The sequence below is a fragment of the Alligator mississippiensis genome, chromosome 12 (genome assembly GCF_030867095.1).
Source record: "Alligator mississippiensis isolate rAllMis1 chromosome 12, rAllMis1, whole genome shotgun sequence".
Classification (NCBI taxonomy): Eukaryota; Metazoa; Chordata; order Crocodylia; family Alligatoridae; genus Alligator; species Alligator mississippiensis.
In genome coordinates, this window is record NC_081835.1 from 37,266,441 (window position 1) to 37,293,165 (window position 26,725).

General features: G+C 47.4%; 1 protein-coding gene across 2 annotated transcripts in view; it reads left to right on the forward strand.

Annotated features, from left to right (window-relative positions):
• Window positions 1–26,725, forward strand: part of ATRIP (ATR interacting protein) — a 40,052-nt gene that overhangs the window by 3,775 nt on the left and 9,552 nt on the right. For both annotated transcript variants that reach the window (XM_014595388.3, XM_014595386.3), the window contains exons 3-10: window positions 1,185–1,355; window positions 2,048–2,163; window positions 11,855–12,015; window positions 13,573–13,668; window positions 15,967–16,096; window positions 18,669–19,322; window positions 20,669–20,811; window positions 26,262–26,353. In XM_014595388.3, coding sequence (XP_014450874.1) covers window positions 1,185–1,355; window positions 2,048–2,163; window positions 11,855–12,015; window positions 13,573–13,668; window positions 15,967–16,096; window positions 18,669–19,322; window positions 20,669–20,811; window positions 26,262–26,353 — 1,563 coding nt within the window. The remainder of the gene's footprint in view (window positions 1–1,184; window positions 1,356–2,047; window positions 2,164–11,854; window positions 12,016–13,572; window positions 13,669–15,966; window positions 16,097–18,668; window positions 19,323–20,668; window positions 20,812–26,261; window positions 26,354–26,725) is intronic.

Consider the following 26,725-nt stretch of genomic DNA (forward strand, 5'->3'; position numbering starts at 1 on the left):
TATGTATATGTCAGTGGGGGTAGGGTGTGGGTGTGTGAGGTTTGTGGGGTGTGGGAACATCCCATGGCATGCAGCCCATGCTGCCAGCAGCAGCAGGCGGATGGGGGGTGGGGAGTGGGCTGAGGATGCTCATACCTGGCACAGGCTGGCACCCAGTGGAGCATGGCTCCAGCCAGCGCTACGTGCATGGGGTCCATTAGCGCAGCCTGTCCAGCTGCCTCTGGCTCAGCATGGTACACCTGCAGCTTCTGCACTCGCACTGGGGAAGCCCTGCACTGGACTCTGTGGGGAAACAAGGGGCAATACTCCTTCCACTCCCAGAGGAGTCCAAGGACCTGTGCAGCAGGTTGCAGAGAAAGCAGCCAGCTCTAGCACGCGGCTACCCCCAGTGCCAGTTGGGGGAGCTGCAGGCACATAGCGCAGAGCAGCTGGGCAGGCTGCACTCCTTGCCCTTGCGCGCAGTGCTAGCTGGAGCTATGCCATGCCGGGTGCTAACACCTGTGCTGCGCATGAGCACCCTGAACCCCCTCCCCCACCTGCTGCCGCTGCCAGTAGTGGGGGAGTGTGTGTGGGGGTGTCCCTACAACCCCCACTCTACCTCACACCCACACTGCCTAGCTGAGCTCCACATTGTGCTCTGTGCTTCCATCCAGCTGCCACTCCACCTCTCCTCACCCTTGCCCGGCCCTGCCACTTCCCTACCTGCTACCCAGTGAGCTGGGCATCTGGGAAGCCAAGCATGTTCCCATGGAGCAGCTGCAGCAGGAGCCCTGCCCAGAAGCTGCTGCTCGCCAAGCCAGGCCCTTCTGCTCACAAGGATGGAGCACAATTCATTGGGGGGCGCCATGGGCTGAGTGAAAGTGCCTGGTGGGCCAGATGCATTCTGTGGGCCGTATTTTGCCTTCCCCTGACCTAGTGACTAGTCATTTTCAAGATCTACTAACATAGACTGAGTTTGGGCTTGATAGTTAGAAGCTGTACTGAAATAGCAGTTTGGCTTATCTGAACAGTGTAAGAGGTTTTTCACCAGGAATTTTAAATAGGCTATACTAATGTCTCCTGTTCATAATGTTTTGATGTTGCAGCCTTCTGGGATGACCCTTTTTTGACTTAATTAATCCATAGTGGTATACATCCATGTTTCTTAAAGGTATGCTGTAATAGAGTGTGTTTGATATTTGCAGCTGAAAGAAATGCAGGATGAAATCATTTTTAAAAATGGAGAAATTAAAGTTTTGCGGGACTCAATGCAGCAGTTGGAGTCTACCATGGAGGAACAGAGAAGATCAAATATGTTACTGGAAAAGGAGAAAACCCAGACCCTGAACGAAAAAGAGAGAGAGTTTTCCAAAAAGGTCTGTGAAGGACAACTGCTTCAGCTATCTAACAGTTTGCATGGAAAAGCTGTTTTCTTTACTGATTACTTAATATGTTGCTGAAGCCACAGTCATTGTGAAGTCAAGGGAAGGACATGTAGACTAACTTTTCCTCTAATCCGGTACATGTTCTTTATACTGCAAAATTATTTATAGCTAAAACTAGATCACTGAATTATGTGAAAAAGGGGAGGTTTTTCTGAGTGAAACTACACTGTACATGAGCAAAACTTAAGTGATTAATGTGGGCACCCAGAATGGCAGCCTTATAATGGAAAAATTTAAGAGCACAGAATCTATGATTCTATTATCCAATTTCTGTTTCTTACGTTCTCAGTTTTTCTCCAGTGCCCTGCAGAAGGTGGTGGTGATAGTGGCTGCTGTTTACTCCATGAGTAAGGTCCTTACTGAAGCAGTCTCACTTGGTGACAGTTGTTGCTTATAACCGTCATGGTGAACCTGCTTTATTATTCTGATATTTTCTGTACTACATATGCCCTTATATAACTGTCACTTTGAATTGTATAGGAGAGGTTTGACGGATTTTTTTTTTTTCATAGATTGCAGTTAGTTGCATTGTTGTCTTGGAATACCATAGATATTTGGAATATGTCATTCTTCCAAGTTGTGTGGTGTTTATTGTAAGATGAGTCTCATTTTATTTTTTTCAGTTACAGTCCTTGCAATCACAATTGCAGTTTAAAGATGCTGAAATGAATGAATTGAGGACAAAGCTTCAGAACTGTGAAAGGATTAAGTCTGTTGCTTCGTCAGTTTCAACTGTCAGGTATTGAGTAGTTTTTGTAAGGTAGAAAACTTGTGTGTTATTTAAATAGAGTGAATGTTATGGGAAATTACTGCTGGTGTAACACCATTGACATCAGGAGACTCATGCAGATGGAGAATCCATGGCTCTCTTCAGATGCAAAAGTTGTTAATAATAATGATGATGATGATAACACTGCAACAGTCTCTCTCTTATCAGTGCATAACAAATACCTCAAGTGAGCAGGTATGTAAGAGAGGCAAGGATTTATAGTGATGTGTTTATTGACCTGAGGAGGGGTACTTGATGAAAGATTGTCTAACAGCTCTCCCAGCTATATAGTTTGTCCAATAACAGATGTCATTAAAAATCCTTGCCTCATACATTTCCTGCACCACTATGGTGCCAACATTTCAAATCTACTACAAGTATGAATGGGCATACTGAAATCTGAAAAGCATAAAGCCTTGTTATAGTTAGCAGCTGTTTCAAAACTAAAGAACTAGCAAAACATTATCTAGTTTTAACTGTGAATTTTAGGGGTTTTAAAATTTTTAAAAACTTGTTTTAAGTTTATTCAAATAATAATTTGGCTACAGTTCTGAATTGTTTGCCATTTTAATCATACAATTCAGTTTTCCAGGGCATTACGTAAAATAATATCTATTATATTCCAGACCTAGAGAGATGCTCTAATAAGATGTTTATTCTCTGACCAGAACACCCGCACTGTACCCATCTATGGCATCTTTCTGTAGAGTGAAAAGATGTAGCTAGTCCTACAGCTTTATGAAAGGAAGAGAGGAGAATACAGAGGAAAGTATATAGAGGAAATTGGGAACACATATCAAATTCCTCCCCTGACTCAGACTGCACTGCTCTATTTACCAAGTGGTGGAAAATGGGCATAAACAGATATACCACTGACAAGGGGAAGAGATGACATGGGAGGGGTGGAGTTTAGTTCTTGTGAGCACGTATTTGTTGTAACTGGCTTGTCTGTTTTGCAGTGATTTACTTCAGAATGATATGGGTGGTTTAGATCTACCTACCATTGTATCTGTCTGATCTCTTCTGTGATAAATTTCATGGCTTCATTAAAATGGAATAATTGTTTAGTTTTCCATGGCCTTAGCGCAGGGGTAGGCAGTGTTTTTTGGCAAGAGTGCTGAAAACTCCCCACAATGCCTACCTTGGAAGGTGCCAGAGTGCTGGCATGCCAGAAAAACAAAATGAGGGCAGGGGGTACATGGCAGGATGCTCTGCTGCCCCTTGCACCCCAGCCCAGGCTCTGTGGCTATCAGCAGCTGCCCAGAACCTGGACCAGCTGCTGCCTCCCTGCCCCAGTCCCTGCCTTAGCTGCCTTCTGGCCCCAGACCCAGCCCTAGGCTCTGGGAAGGCAGCAGATACCGGTGATGCTCATTGCTGTGCTGCCCTCACCTGGGCCCTCCTGAGCGCAGCGTGTGCGACACAGTGGCAGTGTACAGAGGGGGTGCACAGAGGGGCTGACTGCTGCTACAAGCTCCTTGCTGCCCAGGTCACACTTCCCCTGTGTGCACGGGAGCAGTGTGGGCAGCACGCAGGGTTGAACCCCTTGCTGCTGCCCCCATCTGCAGGGTAAGCGTGGCCAGGGCAGCGGGGAGCTTGGAGTGGCAGGCAGCTTTCTGCACGCCCCCCTCCCCACCCGCTGTTCCCTGCCATGCCGGGTTTCACACGCTGCTCCGCGGAAGCGGCAGCAGCAGCAAAGGCAGCGCAGTGGGGAGCATCGCTGGTATCTGCTGCCTCCCCGGAGCCCAGGGATGGATCTGGGACTGGGAGGCACCAGCTGTTTGCAGCCTCCAGGCTGTAGCCAACCCAGGTTCTGGGTAGCCGCTGATAACCACAGCTCCTGGGCTGCTCCCAGCAGCTGGCTGGGAGGATGGAAGCCCTATTGCAAGCAGCCTGGGCTCCGTGGCTATCTGCAGCTACCTTGAACCTGGGCTGGCTGCAGCTGGGAGGCTACAAACAGCTGCTGCCTCCCTGCCCTGGCTGTCTCCCAGCCCTGGGCTCTGGGAAGACAGCAGGTGCTGGCACTGTGCCCGTTGGGGCTGGGGCTGTGGGCTGCCCAGCAGCGGGGGGCTGGGGCCCTCAGAAGCGTGGGGCTGGGGCCAGGGCCCACGGGCAACAGGGGGCTGGGGCTGGAACCTGGCCATGGGCAGCACGGGGCTGGGGCTGGAGCTGGGGCCAGGGCCCACTGGCAGCACGGGGCTGAGCCCTGCAACAGCATGGGGCTGGGGCTGCAACCGGGCCGTCGCCAGCGCCAGGATGGGGCCTGAGGCAGCAGCGGGCTGAGGCCGGGGCCGCACAGGGCTAGGATGGGCGGCAGTGGTGGTGCCGGCTGGGCTGGCACAGTGCTGGGGCCTACTGGCAGCACGTGGCCAGGGCCTTCGGCAGTGCCGGGTCCTGTGTGGGCTCTGGCCCTATCCCGCCGGCGGCAGCGGCTCAGGCACTGTGCTGGGGCCGGGCCCGCTGGCAGCAGGCACCACTACCGTGGCTAGGGCCGGGGCCTGGCCCAGCCCGGCCCCAGCTGGCTGCCGGGCGTGGTCAGTAGCACCAGGATGTGGCTGGGGCCTGAGCAGGTCTACGTCCATGGCCCTGGCCCCGGCCTGGCAGCAGCACTAGGCTGGGGCTGCAGCGGTGGTGCTGGCCGGGGCTGGGCTCACTGGCAGCACATGGCTGGGGCTGTCGGCAGCACTGGGATGGGGCTGGGACTGTGGACCTGCTCAGGGCCGGAGCCTGCTGGCAGCACGGGGTTGGGGCTGGGGATGATGGTGGTGCTGGACTGGGTCTCGGGACTGAGCAGGGTTGGGGCTGGGGGCTCTTACCCAGCTGGGGTTGGCGGCAGCACAAAGCTGTTCCCCCGGCAGCCACGTGCTGCTCTGTCCGGGCATGGCTCTTCCTGTCCCTTGGGGTGGGAAGGAGGCTGTGTGTCAATCAAGAGCGTGCCGTGTGCCACCTTCGGCTGACCCCTGCCTTAGTGTTTGGCTTTTCAGCTTGATCCGAGTTGCTTATCATTTGAAAAACATGGTCTGTATGCTCCAGTTCAGCCAAGAAAGCAGCATAAACTATACTTTAACTGGTTTATCTTCATTATCTGAGGTCATTTTCAGCCACAATATCTTTCCTTCAGGCTGCTAGGGTATGCTCCCCCTTGCCTTCCCCCATCAAAGGGTGGCTCACAAGGCCTATACTCACCTTTCCCTAGGGTGGCAACATGTGGCAGAGTGGTCTCTACAAAATGCCACAAGTAGTTCCACCACATTGATCAATCCCAGGATAGAGTTTTCAGGTCTTACCCAGGACCAATCTTTAGGTTCTCCTGTCTTAGTAATCTGTACCCCTCATGGCACAGTTTCTTACTTCTCAGGTTCCTGGCTCCTTCTTTAGGGTACTTGAGATCTCGGGCTTCTAGCTCTGGCAGTCTTAGCAGTGGTCTCTTTCAACTTTTTGACCTATTTAGGGCTCTGCCTCTGGATTGCCAGACCGCTTGGTCTTTCAGGGCTCCTCCAGATCCCTTTGGGCTATGAGTTCCTGGACCCCTTAGGTCTCCAGCTATGTTCTGCTGGACGTTGATCCCTTTCTGAGTCCTAGCCCTGCTCCTGGGCCAGTGAGACCTTGGCATCTGGCCCTGCTAACACTTGCCTCTCCTGGGCTGCAGACCTGTGGTTCTCTAGCCTCACTTGGGATGTCAGACCTCTCATCAGATCTCCCTCTCTCCGCTTCACTTGGAGCCTCTGGACCCATCTGGTCCCACTCTCTCCTGGTACCTCCTAGGCTGCAGGTCACTGACTCTGCTTCATACACTTCTCAGCCTGTGAGTTCCTGGCTTTCCATAGTCTCATAAACTTTGGCTGGGCTTTCCTCTTCGCCCACTCTCAGTCCCTCTCTGGACTCAGTGGGTCTGTTCTCTGAAGTCCTGCCATAGATCTTTCACTCTCTCTGTCCAGCAAATCTTTGAAGTCCCTACACTTTCTTCTGGGTCTTAACATTTACTTGATAGATCTCCCTTAACTTTCAGCCTTTCTTTCTTTTGGCAGACCTTTTAACTCTAGCACTGCTTTGACCATATCCTTCCTGGGCTGCAGGCTTCCAATCAGTGGCCCTTTCTGGCCTTTCTTTCTGCAGACCAATCCAGCAAAGCTCTGACTCCCTCTGACAGCAAAGCTGCTCTCCTTGCAGTCTGGTTTTACATCACACAATCTTTCAGGAACACCTCCAGTCCTAAAAAACCATGTGTCTGGAAAAAATAAATAAAAGCAGACACCTCTGATAAGACCCATTTCTTTTTCATAGAAGCATAGAAAATTTTTCCTGTGCCTTAGCACTGCCTCTGTTTACACAGCTGTACTTTGAGTTTTCATAAATACCTTCCTGTCTTAGCAAGCTGTTAACACTTTCCCTTGCAGGATCAGCCTCACCAGTGCACAAATGTTATGCTACTGCCTTGCAACACAAATGCATGCCAGCATAATGAACCAAAGCAAATGAGCAGGTGTTCAATAACATGCCTGATCTCACCTGTGTCCCCCTCCTAGCCTTCTAGGATGATTAGGCAGCTCCAAAAATCAAATTTTGGTGGTGCTATCTATTCTCAGGGGCACAGAAGATCATAAGGTATCTGTTTCACATGCCCTATCCCCAGTCTTGGGGTGGTGCTGGACCCTTCCTACTCTTCCTAAACAGTGTCCAAGCTCCCTGAAGCTGAGTTGCCTGGAAAACATTCTGGCTTGCCATAAGCTGCACTTCGCATGGTCAAGGGGCAGCGGGGCAGGCCCTACGAAGAGAGGCCAAAGGGCCTGAACCTATTCAGCCTCCATAAAAGAAGGCTGAGGGGGGATCTGGTAGCTGTTTACAAACTCACCAGGGGGGACCAGCGGGAATTGGGGGAGGCTCTGTTCCCCCGGGCACCACCTGGGGTTACTAGGAATAATGGCCACAAATTGTTAGAGACAAGGTTCAGGCTAGACATCAGGAGACATTACTTTACAGTTATGGCTGCCAGGCTTTGGAATGAGCTCCCAAATGAGGTGGTACTTTCTCCTACCTTGTGGGTCTTCAAGAGGAGGCTGGACAGATATTTGGCTGGGGTGATATGACCCTGGCACCCGTTCCTGCCTGGGGCAGGGGGTTGGACCTGATGATCTGTTTAGGTCCCTTCCGACCCTAAGTACTGTGATACTTTGATACCTGTAACTTCCAATGACAGTCTTCAGAGCAAACATCACTGCTCCTGTAACCAATGCCACACATGCAAAACCCTGCAGAACAGCCTTGCCTACAAATGCCTGTGTGTCCCAAGGACTCTGCAAATCAGAAGCAAAAGTCTCTAGCACAGAGGCCAATTCTTTCTGCTTCTTGCTTCCTATCAAACCTGCGGTAGGAGAGTCTTACTTAACTTAAGCAGAACACAGCATGTACCTTTGTCCAAACCACGGACCTCAGGCACACTGAGATCAAGTTACAGCCCTGTCTTCCTTGAAGTTGCTGCTTCTGCCTCCAGCACACCTGTACCCTTGGACACTACTTTGCCTGATCTGGACAAACAACTATCCCCTTGGTCAGCAGTGCAACAAACCAACCTCCTCCTTAAAACAAACCTATCCACTCCATCAGCAGATGCATGACAAATAGAACCAAGGAGGTGATACTTCCCTCTGTGGCATTGTTCAGACTGCAGTTGGAGTACTGTGTCCAGTTTTGGGTGCTGTACTTTAAGAAGGATGTGGATAGCCTCGAGAGGGTCTAGAAGAGGAGGGCCACTTGTATGATTAGGGGTTTACAGGCCAAGCCCTATGAGGAGAGACTAAGGGACCTGGACCTCTTCAGCCTCTGTAAGAGAAGGCTGAGAGGTGATCTTGTGGCTGCCTACAAATTCATTAGGGGGGGCGCAGCAAGGTATAGAAGCTGCTCTTTTCATCAGGGTGCCTCTTGGGGTAACAAGGAACAATGGTCATGAACTGACAGAGCAGATTAAGGCTAGACATCAGGAAAAAACTTCACGGTGAGGGTGGCCAAAATTTGGAATGGGCTTCCCAGGGAGGTGGTGTTCTTCCCTACCTTGGGGGTCTTTAAGAGAAGGCTGGATAGGCATCTGGCTGGGGTCATCTGACCCCAGCACTCTTTCCTGCCTAAGCAGGGGGTCAGACTCAATGATCTGTTGAGGTCCCTTCCAACCCCAGCATCTAGTTTCATAGTAGCTAGGGTCAGGAGGGACCTCAACAGATCATCTAGCCTGACACCCCCCCCCCCCCCCCCAAACTATGAATCTATCTATAAAAGACTCTGACACAAACGTGGTTACTTAGCTTACAACCCTGGTTGGAACTACCATATAGTTTCACTTTACAAACAGGTCTCCACCCATAGTTCCACAGAGTTACCTTACTACAAGTCTGGGCTGACCCCTTTACAGAGGTTCACTCTGAATCAACAAATTCTGTGATTGGTCAGGTTACTGCCAAGTCCTGGTCTCAGGATCCCAGTCACCAATTGTTGGCACTGGACTGGGTCCTAGTCCCTGAGTCCGTCATCTTCCCCATTCCAGCAGAATCGCTATGACAGGGTACTGTCTTTGGCAGCATTTTTTTTGTAGGCCAGTGAGTGGGCACCCATCAAGTCTTACTATATTTTTGTCCCCTGGGGATCAGCTTCCCACCCCCGCTTTACTCTCCTGCCACGACTTGATGTTACTCAGCTCTTAAAACGAGGGAGGCTGACCCACAGGTTCCCAGAAAGTCTCTAGGCTCACCACCTGTAGGATAATGAGCTGTTGCCTTAAGGGCAAAATACGCAATCCTACCTCTCCTTGATGTGCCCCATGCCTCGCATGTTTTATAATTTTCTCTTTATGTTGGGGTCTCAGCTGCTGTGGGCTTACCCCTCTCTCTCTAGCTAGGCCTGTCAGTCAAAGCCCACTAAGCAGGGCTTGATTCCGAGGCTCTAGGTCTCTAAGCTGCTCGGGCTCATGGCTCTCTGTTTCATACCCTCCACGACACCAGGCCTACTGGCCCTTCTACACTGCGCCCCTGTGGCACCAGGCTGTTGGGGCCTCAGCCCCCTCTGGCTTTGTCCCTCCTGTAGTTAAGGCCTTTTGCCTAAGTCCACCCACTGGGACCCGACTTCAAGGCTCCTATCTTCCCTTCAAGTGACTCTGGGCTCGTGGCCCTAGTGCAGCAGGGCTTCTTGAGCCCTCTTTCACGGCGCTCCTCGACGCTAATGAGGTTGCCTCCTCCCCTACAGACTCAGCCACAAACCACCGGCTTTAACATTAAACATAAACCCTAGTACCCTATGGCTATATAATGAAAATAAAAGTAGGAAAAGCAAACTGCCTGCTTACATGTGATTGTGCTTCTGTCTCTCAGTGTGGTGCATTCTTCCCAAGGAGGCTGCCACAGCTGCTCCGTAGTCATTGGGAGTTTCCCTCTGCACTGCTCCCCTGGCCTTTTCCGCTTGAGGTTTATGTGGTTCTGGCCTTTCCCTTCCTGTCACCTGTCTAGCTGGCAGGGCTTGATCCTTAACCCCTGCTCAACTGGATGGCTGTGCCTGGAAGGTTCTGGATCTAACGGGGCCACTCTGCTTTCTGATAACAGGGCTAGGGTTCCCTGTTACAGTCACCAATTGTTGGCACTGGATTTATGACCCAGAAACCTTGTTCCGGGCGGACCCAAAACCCTCAGACTGATCATGACCTCTCCATTCAATAATAGGTGAATTTTTATTCATACACAGTGATAGCAAATAAGGATAATGCAAACAATTCTGTATCTACCAGTCCCACAGTTCACAGAGTCAAGTTACATCTGGCCAGTACACGAGCTTCACTCTGAGGTTCTCTCCTGAATGTCAGATGCCAGCAGCCTGGAGGCCAAAGGCCCAGGCCCAGCCCTCTGTAGTGGGGTGGATGAGACTGGTGGTATGCTCTCTGTCCATGGTGGCCTTGGGTTCCCTTCTTGGGGACCCTTTGCTGCTCTGAAATCCCTACTTTTGTATTCTTTCTTTTCTCCTGATGACTCTTCGCCTTTGGACATTGTTGATTGGTTTCCCTGTGGTTGTCATACTATCCATGTTCTGTCCTGTCAGCATATTCCTTTGTTTCACAAACCCATCACATGTACACATCCTAATTTGGGCTCTTACTGGCCTCCTTCTAATTTAATTTATTTACCAAAACCAGAAATTTCAAGGGCTCTGCAGTTAGGCCACAATGACAAAAACAGTGACCAGGCCAATGCGTCAGAGTCCCTTACCTGATGTTATGGAACAGTGTGGTACATGTATTCAGTTTCCCAACCTCTGTGTCTGCTTGCTGCTTGCCTGTCAAACAGTGGGCCTTGAAGGAACTTTGTCACACACAGGCTTTTAGAAATCAATTAACCTTGGCATTGCATTATTCTGATGTATATCTACTTTACCTACAAGCCAATTCCCAAAAGCAAACCTTTTAAATACCATTTTCTAGCCATCACTACTTATCCCTCATTACCTAAAAGAGGAATTATTTGGGGAGAGAAAAGAAGCCTCCCATATTAATAGAAATAGGCCCAAGATTCTGTCTTTCCCCAGTCTATTTTGAATGAGTGTCTCTGCTGCTTCCTACACCCCTCCCAAATGGAGATGAAAAATGCTGGCTTAGGATCCAGCTGTTTTCCCCTCTAGGAGTATATCTAGCACAGTGGTCTTCAACCTTTTATGGTGAAGATCACTTTTTGGGAGTAAAGGGCACCCCAGGATCTACTGTGCCCTCCTGTGCCCCCTGCTGGGATATGCGTCCTGCCACCGGGCAGGTAAGGGGGCAAGACTCAGCTGAAAGAAAATGTAGAAATAACAGTATATAACAGTAGGTGGCAGGGGTGTGGGTATGGCCACAGGGAAGCTGGTTGACGGCTCTGGGTGGCTGCTGCAGGGGAGAAGGGTCAGGCATGCAGCCAAGATTGTATCCCAGGTCATGCACCCGAGGGGCCGTTCAACTCTTCTGCACCCCTGGTTGTCCTGGGGTTCCAGGGGCAGCTCCTTCCACTGCGTGCAGTCCGGCAGAGGCCTCAGGGGCCACTGTCGTCGTGGTTGTGTCTTTTCTCCCCCCCCCAATGGGGCTGGGGCCCTACTTGCCTTCCTCTGCTCCTGGTTGAGTTGCAGGTCAGTCCCTCACCATGGGGGCCTCAGTCTGGCCCCTGCCCCTTCCCTCCCCTACTGATTGACCTGCTGGGGGTGGCGGGTGTGTGCATGCATGCCCAGCTGCCCCACCCCCAGCCCAGGATCAACCTAAAGAGGCTTCAGGATTGACTGGTTGATTGCGAATACCAGGTTGGTGCTGTGTAGGCTCTTACTATCACCTATTGAGCAGCTCAAACATTAATATTGGATATACGAGGTAGGTTGTGTAGCCTCAATAGGTGATAGTAAGATCCATAACAGGAAGTTTGTTAGAGGATAGTTGACAAGATCTTCTAAGAAACATTCTGGAGAGAGCTAACCTTCCATTCTTCCAAGAGCTGACCTTCCCTTAAATTACTCTTAATTGTTTGGCCAGGACTTGTGCTTTATGTGGGGTCAAAATGCCACAGGTGTTTTCAAGGTAACTGGAATATGCTAACAACACTGTAAATGCAGTTGGAAAAGTCATGTCTTGCAGTATTTCAAATACTTCATACAAGTGTTTGATTTATTATTTTAGCCCTAGAAAGAGTCCTTCAAGGATAGTGAAATCGGAAGGAGGTTCTCCTCAGTCTGGAAAAAGGTCTTTTCCTACAAAGGAGTCTTTCAGTGCTGAGATGTCCAGTAAACCATCCTGTTCTACAGTAAACTCACTTGCTCAAACCGTTTTGAGGAAGGAGGGTGAGTCAACTTCTTAAAGCATCTACAGATTTTAGCTAGACCTAAAATGTCATGTTTTTATGACTGCTGTGTCTTGTAATGTGCATCTATACTTTCTAGCACCTTCTGTTGTCTTCAATTTATATTTTTGTCAATCCATACAAATTCTCTTCCGATCTGCAGAAACTGGTATTAATTTATGACTGAAATTTGAATATCAACACCCCCCCCCCCCCCTTATTAGAGATGTGTACATTTCATATTTGATTGAGGGCAACTTCTGTTGGTCTTACAAACTTCTCTTTTGGGTAAATAGTATAGATCTTAATATGTTGGGTAATGACGGTTAGTTCTTTAAAGCTTTTACCTGTTTAAACAAAAACCTTTTTGTTTCTCATTAATGAATAAAAAATAATATACTTCTGTTAAATAACATACCTTAAATACATTAATTAAAAATCCCTTTTATTGGACTTACTAACTAGATTATTCCTACCCTTCCAAAAAATGATGATTTTTTTTTCCATATAACAAAGGATTTGGAAGATTTACAGGTACGTCTCCCATGCACTAAAAAATACTAATCACAACTGTTATTTCAGTTGGTGGGTCATAAAAGATCTCTTTCATGAATAATTCTATTTACTTCACTTTCGGAACCAACACACAAACTCACAATAAAGAAAGGAGAAGTTTTGCTTTCAGCCAGTTAGTTACTCAGTTGTAACTTCCCATGTGTGTTGTTCTGCCTTTCAGTACATGTGAGAGAAGTTATTCTACCGTGATAATTGGATAAACTATTTTGGATTTACAGTGAGTAGGAATATGCATGCAGGAAGTTACTATGGAGAAGCTAATTTTCTGTTGAGTCATACCATAGCTTGCCTGACGATAACTTCTTTTATGTGTTCATGTCTTTAGACTCTTTACGTGAGAAGGGTGACACTCTGGATTGGGTTCAAAGACATAATTGACTACAATTTCCCCTTTTTGCTGAGAAGGCTGCTGACATGGCAGTAAACTGCCACGGGGGGTGCAATAATTCCATGTACCCAAAACTAAAACAATTAAACTTACATAGGAAGGAAAAAAATAAAATGAATTTAAGGCGGCCTTCCACTAATTAGATTCTATGTCTGGAAATTTGTAACACATTTATAATAGAATCTAATTATTGGGGAGGCCATCTTAAATTCAAAGTCATCTCAGATTTGGGTAAATGAGTTCATTTATATTCTCGCTTTGACTACCAAAGCTCATTGCCTAAAAATGTTTTCTACAGAAGTGGTACTGAACATTATATACTTGGACTTTGGAGTAGAGACAAACTTATTCTGTCAACTCTAATTTTCTAATGCAGAGTTTGCAGAGGGAGGAATAAAGGCTGCCACAGCAGCTTTCATTCCTCCTTTGTTGCATAAACCTCAATTAAGAACAATACTATCCTGTCTTGTCTAGATGTGTACTCTCGATATCACAGCCAATAGCTGACTGAATATAAATGTAACTCAAATATGGTTGCAAATATATAATGAAAATGTGTTTTACCACTTGAACTTCCATACCTTCTCATTTCAGAGAATAAGATACCTTGTCTCGAAACTGCACTGATGAAACAAGAAGCGACAGAAAAAAACATTTCATATACTTCTGTTCAAAGACGAAGCACTCAAGGTAACTTTATCCTCTAAAATCAGAAACAAGGCTGTAGTGGAGTGAGGGCTAGGGCCCTCTGGTGGCAGAGGTGCTAACCAGTGGCCCCACGCTCCTGTTCCAGTCACCCCTGGATTCGCCAGCAACACCTTTACTGATAGAATGGGGTGAATGGGAATGTACCTTGTCTCTGAGGTAGCTTATCACAAGGGTTAAGGAGAGTCCTGTTGGATGTCTGTGCATGGCTCTTTCTCCTCTACACCCTGCCCATGCCTCTTGTGAAGAGGTATGCTGTTGCAGATGTTGACAGTTTCTCTTTCAAGGTGGTCTCTTTGGTTCTTCTTCTTTCTTCCGGTATTGCCCCTTTAAGATGCTGGGTCCCTGCTCCAAAGCATTGCCTCTTTTAGGATCACCAGTCCAAATGATAGACACAACTTGGGCTTGCCTTGTTGGCTTTGTGAGTTTGTTCCACTAGGGGATTAGCCCTTGGGCTCTTAGACCCTGTTGGTCCCAATCTCAGCCCCTCCCCGGGCTCCTGCATGCTGTTACTAGTTGCTTCGAAAGGGCTGTGTAGCTCTGTCGGCCAATGTAGGATCTCTACCTGTCAGCTATGTAACAGTGGTTGTGTAGCAGCTCCCACCCAGCTACAATCCCAAGCCAGAGCCAGGACCAGAACTGCTGCTATGGCTATGTGGCTGGGCAGGGGCTGGTATGTCCATGTACTTTGAGCCAGATAGTAAGCAGTGGTGTGGGCAGCAGGGCAGTGCAGGCTAGAGGCTGTGATGAAGAGAGACAGTGTGGGGAGGATGGGTGGGGGGAAGCAGTGTTTGCAGCTCCATCTCCAAGCTGGAGTCTGAGGAGATGCTGCAGCCACCTGCCCCCTTCTCCTCTTCCGTGCCCCTCCACCCCCCCATTTCTACTTGAATCTGAGATGAAGAGCTTCCCCACCACCCCCATGTTAAATCAATGTAGAAGGCAGGGAAGAACAGTGTAAGGGTGTCTTTTTTTTTTCTGTAAGTTATTTACCAAGGGAGTAAAGGGGCATTTCCAACAACTGACTCTAGGGTCCTGGACAGATATAACATTGGAGGCTTCTTGGATGCCTCTGAAATGTTTCAGACGGTGAGAGACAGATCTACGCAATCCTTTGAAGCACTCCAAAAAATAACCCTGTAGGAAGCAACTACTATTTTTAAATGTTTCTTGTTACATGTGGATGATCTACAAAGCATGATGAGGGGTTTGGTACTCCAGTATTCCATAGGGTTCTGCTCCCTTTTTTTGCTCCCCCCTTCTCCCCTCCCCTTCCAACATACACACTGGGCGGTGAAAAGTTGGGCACTGTCAGGTGACTGCTGTCCTCTATGCTCCGTCTCTGTTCTTGCAAAGAGCCCCTGTACTAGAACTGGGAGCCTCACTTCGCTCTACACCTCTCCCGGTTCGAGCAGAGGGATACTCCAGGACAGCATAAATGGAGTATATGGGAGAGCACTTCTTTATAGTCAACTCTACCTTCCCCTGCCCACAGCATTCCCCAGTGGGAAATGCAGAAGTCCGTGGGAGACTAGGGGATGCAGAACATGTGCTGATAGTTGGCTCCACTCACCAACCACTATCTGCAGTGCAGCTGATCTGTCAGTGAGCGTTCTGCAACTCCTGGAGCACCCCACCACCTCCCCTGGAACTGGGAGCAGTGAGGGGCTGGTCTTGGTTGGGAGAAACCAGGAGACTGGAGGCAGAGCAGTTATTGGCACTTATTGAAAGTCAGCTTCACTTTCCTGCTCTTGGTTGGAGAGCACCTTGCTGCATGTAGCTGGTGATTCTTTTTTTGAAGCACTCTAGGGGTTGCTTGGTTGTCCTCTGGCTGAAGTGCTCTATTTTTTTAAGAACTTCAAAGTGCAACTGCATTTTGAAGCACTTCAGATAATACATTTTTCTCTACCATAAGAAGCCTACCCTAAGTTAATTGCTTTCTTATGAGGCACTACTATTTACTAGTATTATAGTCACTGAATACTGAGAACAAATGCATTACTTACATCTTTTGTATACGTTACTTCATTAATACTGTAATGAGGAAACTCTGGAAATATTTTCTTGTTGAAATAAAATCTTAAATTCACACTGGTGGAAACCAATTGCTCGCAATTTATGGTGTGTTGTTTCCATTTCATGGATACATCAAAAATATATATATTTTTATAAGTTATAAATGATTGTGGTACAATGTCCTGGATTATGCATTTCTTTTTGTGAAAGGCTTCAGTTTTGTTACGGTTTATGGAAAAGTGTCTCCAAAGGCAATGTGTACTGTTTCAGGTTCCTTCTTACTAAATGCACTGATGAAACAGCCTGTTGTCCCTGGGTCATTACTTGGACTTTGTCATCTTCTTAGCAGGAATGCTGAAGCTCTGCCTGGGTCTGTTTTACAGCCTAACTGTCTTAACAGGTAAGGTTTTTTTGTTTGTTTGTTTGTTTTAACTATAAAACGATGGTAATATTTAAAAAAAATGCTTACTTAATCAAGGGTGTAGGCTGTAGCTGTGTTGGTCTAAGGACATAGGCAGACAAGGTTCTTTGGGTAAATCTGATATCTTTTATTAGACCAACTTAAATAGTTGGCAGACAATTTTTAAGCAAGCTTTTGGGTTCAAAAACCCTTCATCAGGCTGAGGAAGTATCAGCAGTTGGTGTGTGCTCTTCCTGGATGGAATGAAAAGTAAAGAAGCCAGAAGCTGGGCTGGTATGCATACAAGACAGGCGGTCAGTGAAGATGTAGACTGAGGAGTCAGTGGATGAGATACAGGCTGGTTGGGGGGAGGAGAAGTGGGATGAATAGTGGAGAAGTACCTGGGGAGTCAGATGTCAGGCAGGTTATAATGTGTCATAAATCCAATGCCTATATTTAGTCCGTGATTTTTAGTATCCAGGAGGTTGATGAAGTGGAGTTCATAGGCTTGTCTCTGGGAAGCGTTTTGTAAATTTCCTTTGAGGATCAGGACTGAGAATAAAGGATATCAGATTCACCCAAAGAACCTTGTCTACTTAATCAAGTAAACTTTTCTTTTTATATACAGATGTAGCTACTGTAGGAGCATTTATTTTATATTAAAAGTGGTAATGCACACCAGATAGTATACACTGACAACTATCTTTAGTTCATGGCTGTTCAATTTTTGAGCGACTGGGGCTGTAAGTATCCTGGCTGTATGCTGTGCAGAGCACATGTCTTGTCACTTGAGCCCCACTGCACCACAAATGCAGACCTCAACCCCTGCTATGCTAGTGCCTCCTTCTGGTATTGCCACGTGCTGTGCAGGTCCACCACCCCATCCTTTCCACCTCAGCCCCACTGCATTGTCCAAGTGCCCTTGCCACCCTAAACCCTTCAGTCCTATGGGCATGCTGCCCCACTGCCCTCAGGGGTGAATGCAGTCAGTGGAAGCTGGAGGAGGAGGGGGAGCCCTGAGGCTCTGGTGGCAGCAGCAGAAGAATGTTAGAGCAAGTAGTGACCAGGTTGGGAATCTGGGGACCACATGCAGGCTGTCAGTGACAGTCCTGTTCCAGATAAAGAAAACCTTATTAGTAAAACAACTAGTTTTACTCAAAAACCAAGCAGAGGATTGAAGAGCAGTTTTTTTTGTTGACAGGGTATTGCCAAACTCATGCTATTGCCCCATAGTATTTAAGGATTTGGCTACCTCATAAATGTTGTCCTCACCTTTAATTTTATCTGAATTTGCATTAAATCTTTAAATTGAGTCACTCTCAGAATATATGTTTAATTATCCATCTAATCTGTATTCTTATAAATTGAAAACATAGTATCAAAGAGGCTTCTCTGCACTGTTGTTACTTCATAGATGCTCTATTTTCTAAAATATTAATACCATAATGAGCAGGGATCCGGTTTTCCATTTGCCACAGAAAAACATGCATTTTCCTCCTTTAAAGGGAAGAAACATGGGACATGGCAGGGCCCAGGGGCCTGTGGGTTGGAAGTGAGGGGCACTGGCAGGGATGGGGGAGGGAGAGTGGGGGGGAGGGTATAGGTCTGGAGTGAGGGGCAGCAGCATGGGCAGGGCACTGGCATATCAAGGCTGCTTATCACCACGCAGCAGTGTGGGGATAGCCGCAGCTGGACCTGTGTCCTGGTGAGCAAAGGGGGCAGGGAGAGCTCTGATTTCCCATGATTTAAAAAAAAAAAAAAAAATCAAATGCCAAAATAAATTGGTGTGTGTATTATAATATATATTATTATATTATTTCATTATAATATTTTATAATATTCTAATATAAAAGCCTATGTCTGTTCGTAACATTTTATTTGCACTCTGATTGGTTGTCTTGGCAGGGAGGGGGAGGTAGTGGGAAAGATGGGAGGGAGGGGGGCAGGAAGGGGAGAGGGGTGCTACAGGTGGCAGTGTGTGGCTGCCCGCCGCTGCGCCGTGGCTGCCCGCTGGCCCCAGCCACCTGCCAACCGCTGCCCACCGTCACCACGTGCAAACTCCCCTCCTTGCCCCCCTGCTTCTGGGACGTGGTGCTGGTGGTGTGGAGTTGAACGGCGGGGCGGAGGGCCTGCACCCAAAGCAGCGAGGGGGGGAAATGAGCCTAGGCCTGAAGTGGCAGGTGTGGGAAGGGAGGGAGTGGATCCAGACTTGAGGTGGCAGAGGGCAAGAGCCAGATCCCGACCCAGAGCAGGGGGCAGGTGATACAGACCTCTATCTCTGCCTGCCCTCCCTGTGATATTTGGCTGCCAACTTGCTAGTGTGTATATGTATATGTGTGTATGCGCACATACACGCACACACAAGAAACCTATATATAGATCATGAAACCTAGTATATAGTTAGATAGATAGATATGGTTTCATGATCTGTATATAGGGTTTTTTGGTGTGTGTGTATGCATGTGTGTGTATACACATACATACACCCATATTAACTTTGCTATCTTCGTGTACTTGAAGTGTGGTGTGTGTGGGTTTTTTTTCTTTATTTTGTTTTTTACTTTCCAACTAGAGGATCTACAGGAATTTCTGGTGCCAGCACAGCTTATTCTGAAGAAGAAACTCTTTCTCTCTCTGTTCTAAGAGAAGCCCAGAAACTTGCAACAACAGGTCTGAATTTGATGGCTATGGATGAAGGATCTTCTGAAGGAAATCTGGCAGAAAGTGAGAAAGGAGTGTTCTATCTCAAATGTATTAAAATCCCAGGAGCGGTGCATCTTCTGCCCTTAGTGGAACATTATGTTGGTGCGTACTGTCAGGCTGTACAAGTGGTAGACAAAACGGGAAACAGTCCTTGTAGAAACCAACCAATTTGTTCTTCCAGAACTAACACAAGCATAGTATCAAGTACAGAGGACTTTAGATCTACTCTGGAAGAGATTACAATTACATCTTTAGGCATTCTTTATTACTTGGTATTCTATAGCTGGGATGTTGTATCTACATTGCTATCGCCTGAAGTGGAAAGAAAGGCACAAAAGTTAACTGGAGATTTACAAGATGCTGCTAATAAGAATCAATTCCAACATGCTTTATTTAAAAAGCTGCTTCAGGTTTTAGCTTTTTCATCTACAACAACAGGCTCCTGTGCTGAGAGGATTATGGATCAAAGCCTTAAGGTTTTGGTGAAACTAGCTGAAAATTCAACAATTGAGTTGCTAATAAGGTAAGACAGTAATGCCTCAAATGAATGTCATGCTTGCTGTTACCAAACAAGTACCATTATTCTCTTCAAAAACTTAGTTCACAAACAAGTTTGTAATGCATAACTGAAAACATAAGAGATTTTTTTTCCCCTTGTTGTTCATACCAGTGACTTGGCTGTTCATAAATGGTATAATTGCCTAGCTTCAGTAAAACTGACTTGATTCTGCTAAGCTTCTGTTGCTGTCCATACAGTAGGAATTTTCCCATTTACTACTGGGCAATGAGTAACTTTTTTTTCAGGCTCTTGCATATTTTGTTTAGATTGCCCCTAAAATGTGCAGTCTTATGGTTATTGGGTGACCAAGAATGTAGACACCATGCTGCTTGACAGGGTAAACAAAATGCTGTTGAGTTCACAAGCCTAATGGACATCTGAAAGATATCCACATGGCAAATGATTGCACACACAGCTGTAGAATCCTTTAGAGCAGTGATTCTCAACCAGGGTGCCAAAGCATGCTGGGGTGCCTTTCAAGGGTGCCATAGGGTCCCACACTAATTAGCACTGTTAGATGTGCAAACATGGTTCACGAGATCAACCCAGTGATTTCGAATAAGAACTGAAACATTGAGTGCTGACAGATGCAAATAAAAAACAGCAAAACTAACATGATGCTTATTCTGGGCATGCACTGTTTGTTTGACCCGGCTCCCCAGCATCTAAAGCAAATTGAATTGGCTGTTAGGTAAAGACATCAAAAAGCCCTGCTGAAGCACAAGATCTATACAGACATTGAGGAGCCAGCTCAAACTAAAGCAATGCCTTTTCTGGGCATGCGCTGCACTTGGTGTGAGAGTGGGTCAAGCTGAAAGTAAAGTGCTGGGGTTCTTCCCCCTGTCCCCTCCCATGTCTGTAAGCAGCCATTCTGACCTGTTGTGGTTTTTTGAGTTGTTTGCAAAAGAAAGATTACTCTCATTTTTCTGTAGTCCAAAAAAAACGCCCTGAAAACGAATATCTGGTATTCTCTGAGGAGTGCCTTGAGTCTAACAAGGGGTGCCTTGAGCCTTAAAAGGTTGAAAACCACTGATTTTAAAGGCTCTTTGAATTTGAGTGTAGTTCACAGGATATTTACTTTTGAATGTACTTTTTTTTTCTTTGTGACAAACAATTTATTTCTTTTTCTGCATGAGAGAATTGTTTAGACCTATTATGACCTGGTTAGGAAAAATTTATAGCATGTAAGAAAGATGTTCTGTCCAATTCTAATGATAGCTTTTAAAATGAAATCATAGTGAATAAAATGGTGACTTATTTCCAAAAGTCATCACACTTTCAATTTTTAACTCTGGTTTTCCTTCTAAAAGCTTTCACCACTTACTGAATAGCCAGACGCTGCTTCACTGCATGTGTGCCGAGACCCCTCTACCTACTGTCTATTTAACTATTCGGCTGTTGGCTGTACTTGTTCATCACCCAAGGCTGGCTGCCCAACTCTGTTCTCACTCAGGTGAGAGAAATTCTTAAAAGTAATTCAGTTAATGAAGCATGTTTATATATGCTAGGCAGGATTAAGGATGTTACAAAGAAATCTCACTCCAGTTATTAAACACACAACCCTCCCCCCTCTCTCCCCCCAAACTGTAGTATTAACAGGGACTCGGTCTTCTGATACTACTCATCAGTGATCCAGGTAGCTGGATTAGCTCTGTCTTGCAGCATTCATTTGTAAAGTTTTAATACGGAAAGTAATCATGAGAAACCCCTATACAAAAGCTAGCATTGGGGGAGAAGGGGGATAAAATGACCCGAATAAGAATGTGCTGCATTTGAAAGTTTGTCTGAGTCTATCCCAGGGACAGCCAATTATCTCAGCCGGGGGGTGGCACTTAACAAGTTTTGGTGAGCTGTTGAGGGCTGCAAGGGTGTCCCCGCCCCTTGGTCGCCATCTTGGGACTAGAAGTCCCAGCACTGACCTCTGACCTTTGGTACGAGAATTCCCTCCCCTTGCCCCTGGAAGTACTTCTTTTCGGAAAAGGGTTTGCCATCTTGGAACCAGAAAAAAACCCCAAATTATATACTAAAAATCAAAGATCCATAATAACTTATTTTAATTTTTGTTTAAAAAAATATTTTTGTCCTGCTTTGTGTATGTTTGCGCTGTGTGTGTATATATAGAAGTGATCCCATAATAGCTCAAGTGAAGTCTTACTCTTGTATATTTTGGGGTGTGTGGAAGAGTATGGGTGGGTGGGTGGGTGGGTATGAGGTTTGTGGAGGCTGTGGAATGTGTGGAGGGGGAGGGTGGCTGGGGGGTGTGTGTATGTGTGCGCATGAAGCAGTGAGTGGGGCTCCCCCCAGAGACATGGAGGTGTGTGGGTGTGGGAGGGGTGCAGTGTTTATGGGGTGTGTGATTTGTGTTGGGGAGAGTGTGGTTGTGGGGGAGGGTTTGAGGATATGGTGGGATGTTCATGGGAGCCCTGGGTAGCTGCTGGAGCCTGGGCTGCTCCCAGCAGGGCTTGCAGCATCCTGGCTGCCTTCTGGGAGCAGCCTGGGCTCCTGGCTGGCAGCAGCTACCCAGAGCCAGGGCCGGCTGCAGCCAGGAGGCTGCAAACAGCTGTGCCAGGCTCCGGAGCTCAGGCATCAGCTCTGTACTGGTGCGTGCACGCGCACCTCGGAGCGGGCAGTGGGGGAGGGGCCTGAGGCAGCACAGCCACGATCTCTTCCCCCGTTCCCAGCACAGAGCTGGTGACTGGGCTCCGGAGCCCGGCGCAGTTGTTTGTAGCCAGCCTGGGCTCTGGGCAGCTGCAGGAAGCAGTGGGCAGGCTGCAAACAGCTGCACTGGGATCCACAGCTCTGGCATCAGGTCCATGCTGCGGTGACTCTGGAGCCCAGTCGCCAGCTCTGTGGGGGAGAGATCGGGGTTGCGCTGCCTCAGGCCCCTCCCCCACTGCCCGCTCCAAGGCATGCGTGCACGCGCTGGTACGGTGCTGATGCCTGGGCTCCGGAGCCCAGCACAGCTGTTTGCAGCTTCCTGGCTACAGCTGGCCCCAGCTCTGGGTAGCTGCTGCCAGTCGGGAGCCTGGGCTACTCCCAGCAGGCAGCTGGGACACTGCAAGCCCCGCTGGGAGCAGCCCAGGCTTCATCGCTGGCAGCAGCTACCCAGAACCATGGCTGGCCGTGGCGTGCCAAGCAAATTGGCTTTGCGTGCCATGCTTGGCACATGTGCCGGGGGTTGCTGACCCCTGATATAGACTTTGTTCTGCTGTTGCATAGGCACTCTCTCAGCTGGGGGTCACCCATAGGTTATCCTGTGGTCCAGAGTTCCTCTTTGTACTGTTCCCTAATGAAATAGGGAATTTTAACCACAAGGATATCTGTCTTACCTGTCTGTATCCATCTTGAGCTAGTTCAGTTGGCTTTTGCAATGTTTGGACACTTAGCAATGCAAGATCACAGGCAGAGTCACAAGACTAATTCAGCATTTGTTATTAGTTATTTGTATCCTCTTCCCTACACTGGGCATCCCAGAGGCGGCAGTAACTGAGCCACAGGCCAGTCCAGTGCAGTGCGGGCTCTGGGTGGCTACACAGAGAACTGTCCAGCAATGGTGAGGGGCTGCTTTTCCCCCCATGCTGAGCAACAGTTTCTGCCCAGCCGCCACCACTGATGCTGCTCAGCCTGGATGAGTGAGCCTGGAGCAGGTGCTGGGGCCCAGGCTCAGCAGCTGTGAGGTGGGAGAGAAACTTCTGCTCAGTGCCAGGTAAAAGCGGCCTCTCTTCCTCTTTACTACCAGCGCTTCCTGGCGTAGCTGCCCAGAGTCTGTGTGGGGCTGCCCTGTGTCTGTTCTGCGTTGCCACTGCTGCCCTGCCAGGCAGCCCAGAGGTGGTGGTGACGTGACATAAATGCAGGGCAGCCTGGCATGGACCTGTTCCACACCGCTGCTACTGAGCCTGGGTGGGCAAGCTCAGAGCAGGCCCGGGGCCCGGGGGGTCAGGGCTGTGTGCACTGGTCCCCGCCAGTATTGTGGTGCTGAGATCAGTGGTGGTGGCAGCTGGAAGGAGCTGTTCCTGCCTGGGTTGCCTAGAAAGGCACTCCAGCTGTGGAGTCGCCCCAGCCCTGCTGTGCGCCCAGGTGGTGGCAGGATATGCCATGACCAGGCAGTGCCTCAGCCAGACGGGGCTGGACACAGCCCCTCTGGTGGCTGGATGCGGCCCGCAGGCCGTATTTGCCCACCCCTGGTCTATTCCAACTGTGCAGTTGGTCCAATAAAAGATTCTGCCCACTACAAATCCTGCCTCTGGGGTGGGAAAGAATGGGACTGAGCTGCAGAAATTAATCCCACTGTTAGGTATGTGGTCCCATTGGACCACAAATAACAAATAGAAGGACTTTCTGACTAATTTGGTTTCCATCTGATAGCTATGTTGCAAGTATCAGGCCCCCAGAATCAGGTAACTATTGGAAATTACAACTTACAGAAACAGCTCAGTGGAGTATGTACTAAAATAATGTTTCTTCTCTAATGCTTCCTAAAAGTAGCAATAGCCTTGAAGTAAAATGCATGGATTTTTTTACCCTGATTAGTATTTAGCAGTGGACAAGACCAAAGGGCAACAAGAAAAAATAACCAACATTCTTACCATGTCTCAAAAAGAAACTGGTACTTAAACACAAACATTAGATGAATGTTAGATCTGGACGAAGATTTTTTTTTTTTTTTTAGTCTTGGTACAGGACTAAATAAATGTGAAGTAAAAACTTCAGTTACATCATGCAGTCCAGCTCCCTTTATCAAGAAATTGGAACTGTTTCTCCCAGATTTTGTGGTAGCTGGGTGGACTGCACTTAGATATGAGGGCACCTATACATGTGCCAGACATCTGCTCTGATGTGTCCTAATTAGCATGCATTGGAGCAAACTCAATTAATCAAGTCTGCGGGAGCATGCTAACTAGCATACTTCTGCAACCCCTGCTTTATGTGTATTTAGCACCCTGTGCTTCAAAATGATGGCAGGGGCACTTTTAACTAAAGCTCATTTAGTTAAAGTGCCTCCACTGCCATTTTGAAGTGCAGGATGCTGAATACATGTGTTGCTGCTGGCACTTTAATTAGAGTGGCTCTTGGAGCCATTACAGGGGTGTAGGTTGTAGTTGTGCTGGTCTAAGGACAATGATCCAAAGAACCTTGTCTACCTATCTGATATCTTTTATTACACCAACTCATGTAGTTAGAAAAATTCTTCTTAGGAAGCTTTTGGGTTTAAAAACCCTTCGTCAGACTGAGGAAGCATCTGCAATTGGTGTGTGCTGTTCCTGGTTGGAATGAATAGTAAAGAAGCCAGGGGCTTGTATGCATGCAAGAAAGCCAGTCAGCGAAGATGTAAATTGAGGAGTCAGCGAGTGAGAGACAGGCTGCGAGCGAGAGGATGAATGTTGGAGCTGTTATAATTAAAGCACTATAATTAAAACGTTATAATTTATAATGTTGGAGCCATTATAATTAAAGTGCCTCCCCATCCCAGAGCATGTGAAAGATGCCCACAGTGCTTTGTGTGGAGACAAGGGATAGTTTACTGCTGCTTTAACTGTTAAACTAGAAGAGGGTGGGGATGTGCTCCTCATAAAACTGAAGCAAGGGCTGCCTTTGTTTCCCAAACATAGTATAGCTGTTTTAGTTATAAATTGCTCAGCAACTGCAAAATCAGAGAAATAGTAGCTTCCAAAGACTCTGAAAGTCCTTCTAAAATTAACATCCTCTGGAATAAGTATGGAATGTATTTATGTTTGTTTCTTCCTTGAGTAAATGTTGTATGTACTACAGACTAGAATTTTTTTTGTGCAGTAGTATCTGTTGGATAGTGCCTACAGTATAATATTCTTGTGCTTCTACTCAGCATGCAGTGTGTAGCGTGGGGACCAGGGTTGGGCTATCCAACTTCAGGGTGGCCAGGGGCAATGCACTATGCAGCATCCCCCCGTCCCTCCATCACTGCACTGTGGCTATGCTCTGCACATTGCACTGCATGTCATCCCCCACTATGCGCGCGCACACAAACTGTGCAACAGATGCTTGCAAACTGAGCTGGACATCTCTGATGTATGCTAATCCAGAGCAAGGTTCAGTTCCTTGGTTCACCACAGACCTCTTGTATGATTTTGGCCAAGTCAGTCTCTCTGAGTCTCTCTATCTGTAAAGTGGGAATAATACCTCCAGAGGTTGCTAGAGCATGCTAATTAGCGTGCTCCAGCAGGCTATTAATTGAGTCTGCTCCAATGTATGCTAATTAGCACACATTGCAGCATATGTCCAGAGCAGTGTGGGAGCATCTGTTGCATAATTTGAGTGGGAAGGGGGTGATATCATGCAGTGCAGTGTGCAGGGCACAGCCCTGGTAGGGGCAGGGATGCTGCACAATGCATGGTCTCTGACCAGCCCAGAGTTGGATACCCCTATCCTGGTCCCCTTGAACTCCCTGGCCCTGGGCTCTCTCAGCCCAACAGGCTGCATTGCAGAATCAGTTACAGGCTTGAGGGTAGGAAGCAGAAGGTGGAGGAGGGCCATGTCCAGCCCACAGACCCCCAGTTAGACAGCCCTGCTCTAGGGCAATTAACCAACAAACAGTGGAGCAAGGCTAACTGCCTCTCTCTCTCTCTTCATATTCTAGGCTGAGACCAAACTGCTAACAGTGTCCTTTTTTCTAGCTCTAAAGTTTGGCGACTGTCACAAAACTTTAATTGCATAAGTGTGTATGGCATGATAGCATGTAAATGCCTTTCAGTCTATCTTTATATTCCCCTAAGAGAGAGTGAAGTATTATCCCCACTTTACAGATAGAGAGACTCAGAGAGACTGACTTGCCCAGCATCATACAAGAGGTTTGTGGTGAACCAAGGAACTGAACCTTGTATTAATGGATTAAATTTGAAATAAAAAATGAATAAAACTATCTTTCAGAAACCTGTCTACTTCTTGCGCTGTACATGTATATTACTTCAAGACCAGATAAATCTGCATCTGAAATGCACTGGCTTCAGCTGGAGCAAGAGGTAAATAACAGGCTTTTTTTTTTAACAAATGCTTGCTCCATCCCACTCCTGATAAGGAAGAATATGGTCAGTAATACCGCACAGTAAGCTTTCTTGCTGATTTTAGTTGTGGCACTGAATATATCTGTTGCATTAAGAGATTAATTTTTAGTTTTATGAGGTATTTAAAATGTTAAATGGGGCTGTAACTATTTCTAAAGTCATGCTCATAGTCTTGTTGTAATACTAAGAAAGTATAAGACAACTGTGCATTCAAGATCTTTATTTATTTTCAGACTAGGTAGAGAAATGAAGTGATTGTAGGTTTATTTTCTATTGATCTGAAATTGCTTGAGGAAAAAAGCCTTGCTCTTTCTCAGCATATATTGACGA